Source organism: Bos grunniens, chromosome 25 (genome assembly GCF_055505025.1).
Source record: "Bos grunniens cultivar Pamir isolate PY7600 chromosome 25, Bosgru_T2T1.0, whole genome shotgun sequence".
NCBI lineage: Eukaryota > Metazoa > Chordata > Mammalia > Artiodactyla > Bovidae > Bos > Bos grunniens.
In genome coordinates, this window is record NC_141189.1 from 28,399,139 (window position 1) to 28,411,285 (window position 12,147).

Below are 12,147 nucleotides of genomic sequence, written 5' to 3' on the forward strand. Positions count from 1 at the left end.
CTTCGCTTTCCCTCATCAGCACCACCAATGACAATGGAAAGCAACAAAGCTCAATGGCACCAGCAGTGCCCGGGGCTCCGTCACCACTAGAAGTCACACCCGAAGACAAAAAGCGAAAGGCCTCTCCTCCAGCTACCGTGGACGCTGGGCTGCTGTCTGGAAACTAAGGAGGTCTCACACCTGCTGGTGGACCCTGAGTTGAGATGCACTGATAAAGAAGCCCATATTTTTGCTGTTTACTCTTTTGCAAACTGTGATTAAAGATAACTGGTTTCCCAGCCCAAATGTCCTGCAACTGAAGAATCTATACAGTCCATACAATCAAACACACTGAGCAATTGTGGAAAAAAATAAAATAAAATAAAGGTCTTTGGAACAGCAGAGGCTGAGAAGTCAGACTCCAACTGCTCCAGCCTGCATGGTTCCATGCACATGATTTTCTGGAAAAGGCAAAGTCACAGGGGCAGAAAATATAGCGGGAGTGGGGGAGTGGGGGAGGGCAAGGGCAGCATGAGGGAGGTTTCGGGGGGCTATGAATTGTTGTGTTGCTGTGAATCTCCATTGTGGGCATGGTGCTTACCTGACAGTATCGGTTTATCAAAGCTCATCAACGGTTCAAGGAAAAAAGTGAATTTTACCCTATGCAAAATAAACCTCAAGTAAAAACATAAATGGACCTCATTAAGATCTTCATACATACACATATGTGTGTATGACTGGTTTCCTCCACAAGCCTGCGTGTTTGATGATTTTAAGAACACTATTCTGAGACCAGACTGGCAAAGAAGAAAGGGGTGTGTGGCACAGAAAAGGTCTGGAAACCCAACTCTGGGACTGAAAAACAAGGCAAATCCCGCTCACCCTGCAGCTCAAGGTCCTTCAGAGTCAGCCCCCTGCCCTTCCAGTGCCCCTGCGCCCCTCCTCACTGCCTCTGCCCCAGCCACACCGGCCAACGCTCAGTCTCCCCTGCTCTGACCCCAGATCACTTGCACGTGCTGGTCTCGACACTGGATCCTCCCTATCTCTAGCCCCTTCAACTTTAACATCCTGCTCATTCTTTACGCCTAAGTTCCATCATCCTTTCCTCCCTCCTCCCATCAAGACCAAACCAAATTCACCCAAGACACCCGTATTTCTACTGTAAGATCTTCTCATTTCCAAATGGCGGCCACTACTTACCATGGTGATGCCCAAGAGGGTTGGACTGACCAGGAACACTGGGGCCAGGAGCTTGCCCATACTTCTTTCCCAGAAAGAGTAGAAGAGGTCTGCCCAGCAGACAATCCATAGCAAAAACCCCAAGGCCTGGAAGAGAAGTACACGCACATCTTACAATGGACAGCCCTGGAACTTCCCCCAGCATCCCTGCAAAAAGCTCAGCCTCGGAGGAACCGGCTACCCCCTAACCATTGCCTGTGGTCTTCAGACACAGTATACATCCTCTGGGATCCAGTCAAGCCCTAGGCAGGGTGAGCCAGTATCCATGCCGTCCCATGCTGGTCTGTGTCTCCTCTGGACCCCAGCCATGACTCTGTCTGTCCTATTCTCCCCAGCACCTGAAGACTCAAGTCTCTGACTTATCGACATCCATGAACTACATGGGGGCCCTCACACGATGGCCATTCATCCAACAATATTAAGCCAACCAAAATTTACTGGGGCCTCCTATGGGCCACAGATGTGAAGGATAGAACGATGAATAAAACAGACAGAAGTCACTGCTTTCACGGAGCTGTGATTCCAGTGGATAGAACAGGCAAGAGACGAACCGAAAAATACACAGTATAACGCTAGAGAGGAATGAGTGGCATGAAAAGTGAAAGTGTTAGTCTCTCAGTGGTGCCTGACTCTTTATGAAACCATGGACTGTAGCTGCCCACCCCCAGGTTCCTCCATCTACGGAATTCTCCAGACAAGAATATTGGAGTGGGTAGCCATGCCTTTCTCCAGGGGATCTTCCCAACCCAGGGATGGAACCTGGGTCTCCTGCCTTGCAGGCAGATTCTTTACCGTCTGAGCCATCAGGAAGAAGAAATAAAACAGATAAGATAGGGTGGTCAGAGAAGGCCTCTCCCATCAGGTGACATCTGGTGAAGAGCCAACGGTGACTACTTGAGGGAGAGAACAATTCGGGTAGAAGGCAAAGCAAGTGCAAAGGTCCTGAGGCAGAAATGTGTTCAGCAGGTTCATGCCTGCTGTGGCATGAGCCGTGGGTGTGACAGGAGGTGGCTTAAGAGGAGCCTGGAGCCACATCAAGCTGGGCCACTGAGCAGACGTCCAGGTTTTACTCCCTAGGATGAGAAGTTACTAGAGTGTTTCTCAGCAAGGCACAGACAAAATCTTACAGTTTTTTAAAAAATATTTTTATTTCTTTGGCTGTGCCTTGCCTTAGTTGCGGCATGTGGGATCTAGTTCCCCTAAGGGATTGAGCTCAGGGTCCCCTGCCCTGGGAGCATGGAGTCTTAGCCACTGGACCACCAGGGAAGTCCTCTGGTTTACACGTTAAAGGGAGAGGTTGCTCTCCATGAAAAGTACAAAGTGCTGCCAGAGGTCTAAGAGGAAGACACCAGATCCAGCTGAAGACAGGGGAGCAGACAGCATGGTGAGATGGGCTTGGAATGTGGTCTGAGCAACGGTATCACAGGCAAGGGGACAGCTTCGGTAAAATCATTCAAGTTTACCTGTTTGCCAAGGGCTTATGGAAATCAATCTCGGGAAATGGGGCTTTAATAAAGGACAGAGAGACACATGCTAAGAGGAGAAAGTGGAATGCACACACACACACATACAGGATATATACATGCCCTTCATGTGTCTCCCCCAGAAAGCTCATTCTTACAAGGGGCATACCAGCACCTGTAGAGTGGAGAAACAGACTCACTGACCAGATGACCAAAATTAAGCCCATCAATGAGGGGCATATGGATACCACGTGACCTTAGATGTACCCCAGAGAAGGACCCCGTGGCCCTTTTGTAGTTCTCCAGCCAGACAGGCATTAGTGAATCAAACCGTGAGAACACATGGTCCCAAGAGCCCAAGTTGAGAAACTGACTCTAAATTAACTGGCCCATGTTCTCCAAATATGTCAGCATGATAAAAAAAAAAAGAAACAAAAAATGGTGAAAAGTTCTTGCAAAATAACAGAAAAATAAAGAAACAGTGTGACTAAGTGCAATGAATGACCCTGAATTGGGGGGAGGAGGAGGGGATGCTAGAAAGGACAAGCATCCTTGTCCCTTTTGGCAAGGGACAAAAGTGGAATATACATAGTAGTTTTTATTTTTTCTTTTAAAGTATTGTGTCCATGTTACATTTCCTACATTTAATTGTGCTGTTGTTACATAACAGAATATCCTTTTTTCGATAAAACATACACTGAAGAAGGGGCAAAGAGGCATGGTGGATGCTAGCTTTTCTCAAATAATTCAGAAAAAAATAAATACTGTGTGTATACGGAGAGAGCAAAGAGAGTAAGAAGATGCTAAAATGTTAAATGTGGCAGAATGTTAAAAATCGGTGACTATAAATAATGGGTATTCAGGGCTGAGGGAGTATTTAATACTATCCTTGCAACCTTTCTGCAGTTTGAAACTATTTCAAGATTAAAAAAAAATTTTTTTTTAATTAAAAAGACATCCTTGGTCAGGGAGGAAGACCTCCATATAATCTTGTGAGATAGATTATATCACCCCCACTGCAATCATGGGGAAACTGAGGCTCAGGGAGGTTAAGAAATTTGCTCAAGGAAAAAAAATTCTTAAAAAAAAAATTTCTTCCCATTTCTTTAATTTTGTATCTATATGGGATGGTGCATGTTCATCAAATTTACTGCGATAATCACTTCATGACCTATGTAAGTCAAATCATTGTGCTGTACACTTAAACTTAATACAGTGCTGTTTGTCAGTTAGATCTCAATAAAACTGGAAGAAGAAAGAAATTTGCTCAAGGTCATATAGCTAATAAGTGGCAATGCCAACATCTGAACCCACGTCTGAATTCAGAGCCCCAGGCTTTATTCACCACATTATTATTCTGTGTCCTAGTAAAAGGCAGCTCAGGGGAATTAAGCAGAAGGAACATGTCAGTTATCACAAGCAGTCTTCCCTACCACAGCACACACCCCACCCCCCAATACGCACGCACATCATAATAAAACCCCACGAGACTTACAGTCTTGGCTTTGTTGAGATGTGTCATCTGAATGTAGCCCCGGTCATGGTGGGAGAGATAGAGGAAGTAGAAGGGGAAGCAGACCCAGAGGTAAGAGCAAGGCACCCACACGAGGACGGTGTTCTGAAAGCACTTGGTGAAGTCGGGGTTGCTGGTGTTCCACGTGACATTCCACTCCTGCGGACACAAACACAGGCCCAGGTAAACAGGACGCCCCCAGGAGTGTGGACCAGGGGCCTGCGTAGAGTTCAAAGCTACCTGCTGTGGGGTTTAGGAACTAGGATGCCCTCCCAGGCAGAACAGGCAAACTGGAAAGATCAGTAGCCAGAAAGACTTCAAACAAAGAATGACAAACGAAAGTTATGTCTCACCTTCCCTCACAGGTAAGTTCCTGAGACAATAATGGGCAGGTTCCATTATTGTACAAAAGATGGGGACCACCACTTAAAGGAATCCTTAAGGGTATTCTCCTATAAATCGACTCATCCTTTAATCACATAAATCATGCCTACTTTACAATCCTGTGAATTAAGAGCTTTCTAATATTTTCTTCTTTATCATCCCTATGATCCCCATATCACTGTATCAATGCATCAGTGATGGCATGACAGTGATCACATCATGATCACTTTCATCAGCACCATCAGCATCACTATAGCGGTCATCATCAGCACCACCATCTTTGTCACTGGCATCAGCATCGCCATCATCCACCATCATCAGCACCACCATCTTTGTCACTGGCATCAGCATCGCCATCATCCACCATCAGCAGCACCACCATCAGCAGCATGACCACCAACAGCACCACCACCATAGATAATACCCAAATTGCAGTTCTGTGTTCTAGGCCCTATTCTAAGTTCTTTGTATGTATTATCTCCTTTAGTTCTATAATTACTTTATCATTTCTTTCTTAGAAGGGAAAACTATAGCACAGAGAGGTTCAGTGATTTGCCCAGTATCTCACAGTACCTACCCCATTATTTGGTAAGACCTGGAGCCTGACTCAGACTCAGGCAATTCGATTCTGGAGTTCCTGCGTTTAACCACAAAGTTATCCTGGCTGAGAAACAAATCTGTCTTACTTTTATCTTTTTAAGAAGCCACCTGTATTGCATAAGAGACAATGCCAAATAGGTAAAAAGATAAACACATACATAAATAGAGCAGGTATTATCTGCCCAAGAAAAAAACTTCAACCAGCCTTCAGACTTCTGTAATGGAAATTTTAACTCAAGCCCTGATCTGACCACTGAACTGTTTGTTATATGACTTTGGGGAAAGGTATTACCCTATCCAGAGGTTTCAATTTCCTATCTCTACCATAATTAGGTGGGATAAAATTAGAGGTCTGAAACAGGTGATTCCCAGGCTGACTAGGCCCACAGAGATGATCTGCAGTTATTGTTGGTACTTTAAACATGCCTTTTAAAAAAAAATCTCAGTTTAGCTGCCAACACTTAAAAATGAGGAAATTTCACATAAAAGTTGGATTTACAGTGTCTCTCTAAAAAATAAAAAACCAGAAAGTCTGGCAGCACTGGGCCCAGATTCCCGCTTCACAGCCAATGGGAGGAACTAGGGAGGAGCCAGTCTTTGGGTAAGGTTCATGCCGTCCAGCGGCCAGTCCCCGTGCAGCCCCCTCCCCACAGCACTGTCTCCCCACCACTGGATATCTGCTCTCCAGACACCTCTGATTTCAACAGCCTTCCCAGAATCAGATTAAGAGAGACCACCAAGGAACTCCAAGGAACCTGGATTCTTAAAACTCCATGCAAGCTTTAAAGCCACATCAAAGAACATTACAGAATAGAAAGTAATGGGAATAAGTGGACCATTTTACATTTGATGATCAATCAAAATCTATGTTCTGAGCTTTATAAAAGAGATCTAGATGTGTACCAATGCAAGCATACTTAATGCTACTGAGATGTACACTTAATACTGGTTGCTGCTGTTCAGTCGCTCAGTCATGTCCATCTCTTTGCAACCCCATGGACTGCAGCACACCAGGCTTCCCTGTCCTTCACTATCTCCCAGAGTTTGCTCAAACTCACGTCCACTGAGTCAATGATGCCATCCAACCAGCTCATCCTCTGCCGCTCCCTTCTCTTCCTGCCCTCAATCTTTCCCAGCATCAGGGTCTTTTCCAGTGAGTAGGCTCTTTCCATCAGGGGGTCAAAATATTGGAGCTTCAGCTTTAGCATCAGTCCTTCCAATGAATATTCAGGGCTGATTTCCTTTGGGATTGATTGGTTTGATCTCCCTGCTGTCCCAGGGACTCTCAAACATCTTCTCCAGCACCACAATTCAAAACCATCAATTCTTCAGCACTCAGCCTTCTTGATGGTCCAACTCTCACATCCATACATGGCAACTGGAAAAACCAAAGCTTTGACTATACCGACCTTTGTCAGAAAAGTGATGTCTCTCCTTTTTAATACACTATCTAGGTTTAAAAATGGTTAAGATGGTTCAAGAAAAAAAAAAAAGGAAGAAGAAAAAGAAAAGACTTGACTTTAAAAACAGAGAGACAAAGATCTAGTATTAAGTAAGTACCCAAACTGGTTCTTCAGAGGTATAATTATTCTATGATATAAATGGTTATTTTTCCAGAACCAAGAACAAGGAATTATTGAAAAATAAACTTTAAAAGGTCAACACAGACAAAGGAATTTAGCTAGGAAACTTCTAGACACAAAGAAACCCTAAAAAGGACAAAGTTCATGCCTCTGTAGACTTGGGCACTTGGAAGACAGCCTTGGAAATAATTTATCTGATCATGGAAAGGAGTAGTTTATATCAAAGACTAATTATTTTAACTGATTTCACACCTAAAATTCTTAAGATGATGGTGAAAAGGGGGATTTAACTGTTGGTGGTTATTATAATCAAAGCAGATTCTGGCCAGAAAAAACTCATTCCAAAGGAATTTGCCTTTGTACTAAGAAAACAATACCGAAACTTAATATAGAATTATATATATAACTTCCCTTGTAGGAAGGGCTTCCCTGGTGGCTCAGCTGGTAAAGAATCCGCCTTCAAGGTGGGAGACCTGGGTTCGATCCCTGGGTTGGGAAGACACGCTGGAGGAGGGAAAGGCTACCCACTCTAGTATTCTGGCCTGGAGAATTCCATGGACTAAGTCCATGGGGTCACAAAGAGTCGGACACAACTGAGCGACTTTCACTTCACTTCTCTATGTCTATAAGAAGCTTGGTTCATATATGAGACATTTTAATCACCTGATCCTTGCCCCAGTTATTCCTTGACTGGACTGCTACGGTAGCTTGCTAGCCACACCCTGCTTCCAGACCCTCTGGGCCTCACCTAGTCCTCCCCACCACAGCCAAATACATTTTCTATCTTATACATCTATACATGCATTCAGATATAATTATCCACTCATCTCACCCACCACCCAGGCACCAAGTCATTCATCCATCTACCTATCTATCCACCCACCCACCTCCTCTACCCATGTACCCATCCAATGATCCACCCACCCACCTACCCACCCGCTGATTCATGCATCCATCCACCCACCTGTCCACCCAGGCATTCATCCATCTGTTTCTTCCACAATTTCTCCCGCCCCATTTCCCAATGTGTCCACTTGGCCTCTCTTCGTATTAATTTACTTTTAATAGGTAACACATTTCTGTGCTAAACTTTCCCCAACTACCCAAAATGGTACACTGTGAAAAATAAGTCTTGCTCCCTGAACTCAAAGCTCTCCCTTCCTACCCCACAGGCAAAACTCCTATATTGCTAACAATATATCGTTATTCTTCCAAATATAGTTTATCTACTTTGTTTCCCCTGAAGGTGCCATAATACATACTTGTTTGGCACCTCACTTTTTTCCCCTTAATATTAGAAACCGATCTCTGTCAGTGCCAGAGATCTGCTTTATTCTTGCTAGTTTAACTTCATTTCTTTTGAACAAAGGGTAGAAGTGACAAGCTACCTCCCCCTCCTGGTCCCAGACTGGTCCCTCTCTCTAGAGGCGACACCATCCATTTCTTCTGTATCCTTCCAGGAAACATTTTATGCATCTATAACAAAAATAAATACATATCTTCTGTAATCAAATGGAGAGAAACATACTCCATACCCTGTTCTGTACCATCCTTTCATCTCTTAAGAACAGATCAGAGAGATTATTCTACTCTGCACATTTCCTCATCCTTTGCTCCAGCTGTTTTGTCTTTCCTCATATGGATGGGCTTGACCTTATATAATCAGCTAACGGGGCACTAGGCTGCTCTTACAATGAAGCAGTGAATAAATTTAGGAAGTGCCTCATTTCACACAAAGCAAGCACATTTGTAAGACAACTTTCTAGACGTGGACCTGCTGGATTAAAGGGTGTATGCATTTAAAATTTAAACAGTTGCTGAATCCAATGGGTATCATCAGTTTATTCTGCACCACACAAAGTACCAGGGTCATTGCTTCCCAAACTACAGTATATTATAAGCTTTTGATCTCTGCCAATCTGATAGTGGAAAATATCTCCCTGTAGCTTCACTTCCTTTCTTCTTAATGATAAATGAAACTGAAGATTTTGCCACTTTGTGTGTTAAAAGCAGTTTCTTCTCCTAAGAGGAAAAACCATAGGCTTAAATACCTATGAGTTATTAAATGGGACAGATCTGAACACCCATCTCCCCTGGCTAACAACCTCCAATAGTTTCCCATCACCTTTCAGAGCCAGTCCTTGCTTGCTTCATGAGCCCTTCCACATCCACATTCAAGCTCCATCTGTTTCTTCTACAATTTCTCCCACCCCATTTCCCAATGTGTTAACTTGGCTATTCATTCAAAGAAGCATTTATCAAGCCTGTGTCAGGCACCATTCAAGGAACTAGAGATTTAGGAAGGCCTATGGTCCCCACCTTTAATGCACTCCCCAATTGCTGATCCAATGATTGATGCTTTGGGATATGTCTTGCTAGATACTCTTCCTGCCTTTTCATAGTAACAAACTCCTACTCATCCTTCAAAATCCAACTCAGAGACACCTCCTTTAAGAGGCCTTTCTCCTGGGCTTTCCTGGTGGCTCAGTGGTAAAGCTGCTGCTGCTGCTAAGTCACTTCAGTCGTGTCCGACTCTGTGTGACCCCATAGACGGCAGCCCACCAGGCTCTGCCGTCCCTGGGATTCTCCAGGCAAGAACACTGGAGTGGGTTGCCATTTCCTTCTCCAATGCATGAAAGTGAAAAGTGAAAGTGAAGTCGCTCAGTCATGTCCGACTCTTAGCGACCCCATGGACTGCAGCCTACCAGGCTCCTCCGTCCATGGGATTTGCCAGGCAAGAGTACTGGAGTGGGGTGCCAAAGAATCCACCTGAAATACAGGAGACACAGGTTTGATCCCTGATCCAGGAAGATCACACAGGCTGTGATGCAACTAATGCCCACGCACCACAACTACTGAGCCTGAGCTCTAGAGCCCGGGACCGCAACTCCTGAAGCCCGCCTGCCTAGAACCCGTGGCTCTGCAACAAGAGAAGCCTCCGCAGTGAAAAGTCTAGGCACCGCAACTAGACAGTGACCCCGCTCACTGCAACTGGAGAAAAGCAGCAACAAAGACCCAGCATAGCCAAAACAAATCAACAAAATTATTTAAAAAAAAAAAAAAAAAGAGCAGCCTCACTCTCCAAACTATGAGAACAGCCCCCCAACACTGCAATGATGACTTACTTGTCCATCAGTACATCTGTCCTGCCAGGACTTCTGACTCTTCTCCTCCTCACCTAGCAGGGACCCAGAGGTTACTAAGTAAACAAATGACCCAAACCATGCCTCCCGTCCCCAGCATTATTTGCTACTTTGTTTTTCGGGAAACAATCCATCCAGGTAGAACTTGACTATGACCCTGGCTTTCTGGTCAGATGGATGTGGATTAAAAGTCAGGCGCTGACCACAGTTGCACCTGGGCGGGTCACTTAATGTCTCCAAGCCTCCATCTCCTTACCAATGTGGCCAGGGAAAAACATGCAGGCCTGGAAGAACTATCAAACGGGTCTGTGCTTTGTACCAGCTGGCATGGTCTAGAGGTAGTAAGTGGTGGCTATTAGCTGCAGACCAATAATTAATAATAATCACCACCGCCACCCTCAGCGCTGCCTAGCATTAGAAAGCTTCAAAGACAAAGAAAAATTCGAGTTCGGAAGTGAGCAAGCGGAAACTCGGGAGCACCCGAGGACACAGAACTCCGGGGAAGGAGAGGTCGGAGAAATGCTTAGCAAAGGAAGGGGTTTGGGTTTATTCTTCAGAAGGCAGCTTCCTCCCCAGAGCCAGATGGCCAGCCCTGACTGAGAGGGTAGAGGAGGAAGGAGGCGGGGCTTGAGAAGAGGAAATTTGACCGTGACCTTGAACTTGCACTACCTCCACGGACACCCACTAATAGTGGCCCTGACCACAACTGTCACAGCAGTGATGTAACAAGGTCAGGGGCCTCTGGTGTGTTCCTCACTGGCCAGGTCTCTGATGAATCCTTTGTCCAAAGGGGGCTTCCCTGGTGGCTCAGTGGTGAAGAATCTGCTTTCCAATGCAGGAGGCCAGGGTTCAATCCCTGGGTGGGGAAGATCCCCTGGAGAAGGAAATGGCAACTCACTCCAGCATTCCTGCCTGGGAAATCCCATGGACATAGGAGCCTAGAGGGCTACAGCCCATGGGGTCAAGAAAGAGTCAGACAAGATTTAGTGACTGAACAACAACTGTCCAAGGAAACTGATCCCTGCCCCGATGCCCTTGATAACTCCTGGAGACTGGCAGTGGGATCCCCTCTACTAAGGGTTTCCGGGGGAAACAGGGAATGCTGAGGGCCATTAAAAGGCTTAAGGAAGGAGGATTCATGGAGACCACCAGCTACTTGCTGCCCCCAATCTCAGAGACGACAGCTAACCCTAGTTTTCCTCCCTAGGGTCTCTGCCTCCTCACACAGGGAGTTCCAGAAATCAAGCTGGTTGAACACTGCCCTGATTCTGCTGAGCTTCCATCAGTTCAGTTCAGTCGCTCAGTTGGGTCCGACTCTTTGTGACCCCAGGGACTACAGCACGCCAGGCTTCCCTGTACATTACCAATTCCCAAAGCTTGCCCAAACTCATGGCCATAGAGTCGGTGATGTCATCCAACCATCTCATCCTCTGTCATCCCCTTCTCCTCCCACCTTCAATCTTTCCCAGCATCAGGGTCTTTTCCAATGAGTCAGTTCTTCGCATCAGGTGGCCAAAAGATTGGAGTTTCCAGCTTCAGCATCAGTCCTTCCAATGAATATTCAGGACTGATTTCCTTTAGGATGGACTGGTTGGATCTCCTTGCAGTCCAAGGGACTCTCAAGAGCTTTCTCCAACACCACAGTTCTAAAGCATCAATTCTTCAGCACTTAGCTTTCTTTATAGTCCAACTCTCACATCCATATATGAATACTGGAAAAGCCATAGCTTTGACTGGACAGACCTTTGTTGGCAAAGTAATGTCTCTGCTTTTTAATATGCTAAGTTGGTCATAGCTTTTCTTCCAAGGAGCAAGCATCTTTTAACTTCACGGCTGCAGTCACTAGCAGTGATTTTGGAGCCCAAAAAAATAAAGTCTGACACTGTTTCCAATGTTTTCCCATCTATTGGCTATGAAGTGATGGGACTGGATGCCATGATCTTAGTTTTCTGAATGTTGAGCTTTAAGCCAACTTTTTCACTCTCCTCTTTGACTTTCAACAAGAGGCTCTTTAGTTCTTCACTTTCTGCCATAAGGGTGGTGTCATCTGTGTGTCTGAAGTTATTGATATTTCTCCGGGAAATTTTGATTCCAGCTTGTGTTTCATCCAGTCCAGCATTTCTCATGCAGATAATATACTCTGCATATAAGTTAAATAAGCAGGGTGACAATATACAGCCTTGACTTACTCCTTCCCCAACCTGGAACCAGTCTGCTGTTCCATGTCCAGTTCTAACTGTTGC

General features: G+C 45.3%; 1 protein-coding gene across 4 annotated transcripts in view; it reads right to left on the reverse strand.

Moving 5' to 3' along the window:
* ABCC1 (ATP binding cassette subfamily C member 1 (ABCC1 blood group)) overlaps positions 1-12,147 on the reverse strand; it is a 155,416-nt gene that overhangs the window by 102,618 nt on the left and 40,651 nt on the right. For all 4 annotated transcript variants that reach the window (XR_015154670.1, XR_015154669.1, XM_086375613.1 and 1 more), the window contains exons 2-3: positions 4,177-4,353; positions 1,180-1,305 (exon numbers count right to left, since the gene is read on the reverse strand). Coding sequence is in view for 2 of the 4 variants with exons in the window: in XM_086375613.1 (XP_086231739.1) it covers positions 1,180-1,305; positions 4,177-4,353 (303 nt within the window). In the remaining 2 variants the exon portion in view is untranslated. The remainder of the gene's footprint in view (positions 1-1,179; positions 1,306-4,176; positions 4,354-12,147) is intronic.